The sequence below is a fragment of the Camelina sativa genome, chromosome 7, assembly GCF_000633955.1.
Source record: "Camelina sativa cultivar DH55 chromosome 7, Cs, whole genome shotgun sequence".
In the NCBI taxonomy this organism is placed as follows: domain Eukaryota; kingdom Viridiplantae; phylum Streptophyta; class Magnoliopsida; order Brassicales; family Brassicaceae; genus Camelina; species Camelina sativa.
Window position 1 is genome coordinate 695,296 of NC_025691.1, and position 5,424 is coordinate 700,719.

A 5,424-nucleotide genomic window follows, 5' to 3' on the forward strand; every position below is an offset into this window, starting at 1 on the left:
TTATTTAAACGGCTATAATAAGTTTACGGACGGATTTCCGACGGCTGTAAATTAATCCCCGTCGGAAATCTGTTGGTAATTGAATAATATACAAACGACAACAACAACGGATATATTTACCGACGAAATTCCAACAGAAAAATACTGACGGTAGTATCTGGTCGGTAATCCGTCGAAAATGTTGATTTACCGATGAAATTCCGACGGAAAATACTGACGGTAATATCTGGTCGGTAATATGTCGGAAATGTTGACAGATTACTGACGGATAATGTTTGTCGGTAAATTTCCGACGGAAAACTGACAAATTTTTATGGTGTCAGAAATCGGTCAGTATACCGTCGGTAATTACCGACAGATAGTTGCCCGTCAGAAGTGTCGTCAGTTATGACCTTGTTTTCTTGTAGTGCGTTAACGGTCAGATAACATCGTTACGGCTTGTGCATGTTCTTACACAATTTGTCGAGTTGGTGCATCCAATTTGAATTTTACTTAACTTTGTGTATGGATTTGCTCAATGTTATAGCTGGGGTATGAATTCAACATACCCCTTAGCTGGGGGTATGAAAATACCGATTTTCCACAATAGCTCTTATTATGGTTGAAAAAGTCTATTCATAGGAAGAGGTTGAATCATATTTCGTAAAATTGAGTATTTTCTACAATTGTGATTTCGGTTTTCACTTCATCACTTGTACAACACTCATTTCGAATCTTTAAGAAAATTTAAGTCAAAACCCCAAAATCCTTTCGTTGTAAGAACTAAAGAAGAGTTATACAACTTGTGGTCACCAAAATAATATACCATTCATGCGTTGATATATACCGTCATAGACTATATATCAATATATCATAGTCTTTTACTAGCAGTATACTAGTGTCCATTTAATTTAAACCTTTAGAGGATGAGAGCAAACTATCGACAAGAAGTTTTCGGAAATTTTAATTTCGGATAGATCACTAAACTTAGGAATGAGTAGTCCAAAAATAAATTCACAAGATTAAAATTAGAGGATGTAAATAAACTAGTTACTACCACAAAGTTATTTTCCTTCTTGAATTATTTATAGTAAATGAACTCTTGATCAGGACACAATCAAATCATCTTGTGGTCACCAATTTTCAATCTCATAGCCAATATTTTACCAGAAAATTTTCAGCCATTCAAGACCTTAAATCTCTCCCTCCATGCAAACCCCGGCCCTCTAATTTTAGAAACTACAAATCCTATAAGAATGTCTCCACAATGCACAACAATTTCCACCAGCCTCATTAATAAACCACCGGGATCTGTTTTAGTAACAAAACAATCTCCTCCCTCTCCTAGTTACCTCCTTAATAAAACCGGAGGGAGAGAAACAAAAAATTACAAAAAAAAAGGAAAAAAAATCAAAACAAAAAAAGGGAGAAATATATAAAAAACAAAAAAAAATATTGAAAAATGGCGGTTGGAAAAGTTGTGGTCTCTGTGGCATCCATCCTTCTGGTGGTGGGTGTTGCCATAGGAGTTGTCACGTTTGTTAATAAAGGCGGCAGCAATGGCGACTCCAACGGTCCCATAAACTCCCATCAGAAAGCTGTTCAGACAATTTGTCAGTCAACCACAGACCAAGGCTCTTGCGCAAAAACACTAGAGCCTGTCAAAAGTGATGATCCAAGTAAGCTCATCAAAGCCTTCATGATGGCTACTAAAGAGGCTATCACCAAGTCTTCAAACTTCACGGATTCTACCGAAGGAGGCTTGGGGGCCAACATCAGCCCGACGAACAAAGCCGTTCTTGATTACTGCAAGAGAGTATTGATGTACGCTCTTGAGGATCTTGAGACCATTGTTGAAGAAATGGGTGAAGATCTACAGCAGAGTGGATCTAAGATTGACCAGCTTAAACAGTGGTTAACCGGAGTTTTCAACTACCAAACTGATTGTCTTGACGACATCGAGGAAGCTGAGCTAAAGAAGATCATGGGTGAAGGAATCGCTAACTCCAAGGTATTGACCAGTAACGCTATCGATATCTTCCATTCTGTTGTTACCGCGATGTCCCAAATGGGTGTCAAACTCGACGATATGAAGAATGTAACTGTTGGAGGGATCGGAGCCGGAGCCGGAGCCGGAGCCGCCCCTGCACGTCGCCTTCTTGAGGACACCGACGAAAAGGGACTACCCAATTGGTTTGCTGATAAAGACAGGAAGCTTATGGCTAATGCCGGACGCGGTGCTCCAGCCGGCGGTGCAGCTGGTGATGATGGTATCGGTGAAGGCGGTGGTGGTGGCGGTAAGATCAAGGCAACTCACGTAGTGGCCCAGGATGGAAGTGGACAGTTCAAGACCATTTCTGAGGCGGTTAACGCTTGCCCTGACAAAAACCCTGGAAGGTGCATTATCCATATCAAGGCTGGTACCTACAATGAAATGGTCAGGATCCCTAAGAAGAAGAAGAACATTTTCATGTTCGGTGATGGTGCTACAAAAACCATCATTACCAACAACAAAAGTGTTAAGCTTAACCCAGGAATGACTACTTCACTCAGTGCCACCGTTCGTAAGTCCCCAAAACCTTATTTATTGATTTGCATGGTTGGTTACATTGAGCCATTTTTACGTACTAACATTTCAATATGTACAACATGCAGAGGTTGAATCTGAGGGATTCATGGCGAAATGGATCGGGTTTAAGAACACAGCCGGTCCATTGGGACACCAAGCGGTCGCACTCCGTGTGAATGGAGACCGTGCGGTCATATTCAACTGTAGATTTGACGCTTACCAAGACACACTCTACGTCAACAACGGACGTCAGTTCTACAGGAACATTGTTGTGTCCGGTACAGTGGATTTCATCTTCGGAAAATCCGCAACTGTGATCCAAAACTCTCTAATCCTCGTCCGAAAGGGAACCCCCGGACAATTCAACTACGTTACAGCCGACGGTAATGAAAAGGGTGCAGCGGTTAAGATCGGTATCGTTCTCCACAACTGCCGTATCATGCCCGACAAGGAGCTCGAAGCTGAGAAGCTAACCATCAAGTCTTACCTAGGACGGCCCTGGAAGAAATTTGCCACGACTGTGATTATTGGAACTGAGATGGGTGATTTGATCCAACCAGTAGGATGGACCGAATGGAAAGGAGAGCAAAACCACTTGACTGCTAAATACATTGAGTTCAACAACCGTGGACCGGGAGCTAACCCTAGTCAGAGGCTTGAATGGATTAAGATCGCTAAGAATGCGGCTGAGGTTGAAGCCTACACCGTGGCTAACTGGGTTGGTCCTGCTAATTGGATCCAAGAAGCCAACGTGCCCGTCCAGCTAGGATTGTAAGAAAACAAAAAACGGCAAAAAAAATAAGTAAAGAATAAAACAGTATGTGATAATGTAAAGGTAACGATACGACATCGTCTACGGGGATCAAGGCTCTTTTTGTGCTACTGTATATATAAGATAGGGTTCTAGACATAAACACTTTTTTTAAAGAGACCAATAGTTATAGGATGAGATAAGCTCACAATTATAGATGTTATAAAAACTATATATAAAAAATCAGTTCGCCCTAGTTTTATTTTCTCTCTCGCACAAAGTCCGAGAGAGTCATTGAAGTTCATCACCGCTAATAGCTCCGTCATTGCTCTTCCATCGTTTGTCTCCCCCTTTTAGGCATAGTCCTTTTGACATGAAGACAACGCCTAGATGAGTTACCTCCGCCGTATATGTTTCCGGCGAGAATCTTTTCAATCTCTCACTTGTTGTGATGACCTTATGAAATTCCTATTTGAGCACAATCTCATGTCTCTGATGCAGTTAGTTGTGCCCTCCGTCGTCTCTCCCATATTGGAGTCACCAAATCTGCTCATTTTTTTTTCCGTCTTTGCTTGTTCCGGCTATGCTAGTCATAAGTCGAGATGGGTTGTCTTTGTTGTCTGTGCTTTCCCGACGAGAATCTCATTCATTCTCTCTCACTCGTTGTGAAGCTCATTCATTCTCTCTCACTCGCTGTGAAGATCTTGTGATTTTTTTCTGTACCGATGTTCTCGCCAGATCGAGATCTCTCTCGAGAGCTTCCAGATCTGTTACTAAAATTCGTATGGTTGACATAAGGCCCTGCTCAGATGAATTTTCTAGTGATGGTCTTACCGATGAGAGAACCTTTCCCCATGTCACTCCATCACTCCTGTGTATCGGGTTTCCGCCGTCGAGACTTTAATGGTGATGAAACTTCCGTTAATCCCGCATATGAGGTTTGTCCTACCAGACCGGAAAGTTGCTCTGATGCTCTTGGTTGCCTCTCCGGTTAACCGCTGCACCTTGAGTTGTGATACCAATGATAGGCGAGAAACGGCGGAGAAACTAATCGAAGTGGGTCAGAATCAATTATCCTGGTCTTTGGGCCAGAGAAAATATTTCATGTTATTGGACCTGATGAGTCCATTAAGATTTCTTTTGTATATGGGCCTTTCCTGGTTTTTAGGCCAGTGTTTAGTTTGCTTGTTATTGGGGATAATAAAACAAACAATTTCAAGTAGGATAGAACACACGCTATAAAAGTACTTCAATTTCCTCATTTAACGAGAGTCCTTCAATAAAATTTCCTCTTATAAGGAGAGATTTTTTTTCAAGATTTGGTTGTTGTTGTTGGCTCTTCCTTCATCTCTACTCTCTTGACTACGCAGTTTCTTCTTGACTCCGCTCTTTGCTATGCACTTGGTATAGATCTTTCAACGTGGTGCGGCAAGGTGGTTGCATCTTGGACCCTTTCTCGGGCACTCGACTCTTGGGAATTCATTCCCACCCTACATGTTGTCTCCCTTTCCAGGGAGCTAATGATTCGTCATTAGTGCGAGTTAGGTTTTTAAAAACCCGTCGGAATCTTTGCATTCCATTGTGGCAATTTGTCGTTTTGCGACCGGTGATTCGTTCTTGGACAGCCTTTCGTCATCTCATGTGGACTATCCGCTTTGTCGTTCACCCTATCTATATGGCTTGTATGCCCTTCTATCTTCTTAGTATTAGTTTATGTTGTCGTACTTTATGTTTGTATCTTTATTGTCATGTTGGGATGATGTGGTTTGCTAGGAACCTATTCATATTTGCTTTTATATTTTCCCATGTAAGTGTGTTGACGGTTGTAAAGACTCGTCCTAGAGGTGAGCTCTTGTCATTAACTTAATGAAATGGGGTTTGTTTGAAAAAAAAAAAAAAGATAGGGTTCTAGACGTGTTGAGATGAAGTTTGTATAAGATTCCTTTTGTTTCACCTGCAAAAGAGAAACAACAAAGTTTGTTTCATTTAAATTATTTTTTTGATTCTAAATCACAAATTTTCTTTATACCAATTTGATGTATTTTTTCTCTCTATATATATATATATACTTATGTCATTCATTCTAAAAAAGATTGATACAAAATATATATATATATATATATAT

The 5,424-nt window shown here is 40.8% G+C and overlaps 1 protein-coding gene across 1 annotated transcript; it reads left to right on the forward strand.

Moving 5' to 3' along the window:
* On the forward strand, positions 1,265–4,526 carry LOC104699661 (probable pectinesterase/pectinesterase inhibitor VGDH2). Its single transcript, XM_010414999.2, has 2 exons — positions 1,265–2,543; positions 2,635–4,526. Exons 1-2 carry the CDS (start codon positions 1,442–1,444, stop codon positions 3,321–3,323), a joined length of 1,791 nt encoding a protein of 596 aa, XP_010413301.1. The 5' UTR covers positions 1,265–1,441; the 3' UTR covers positions 3,324–4,526.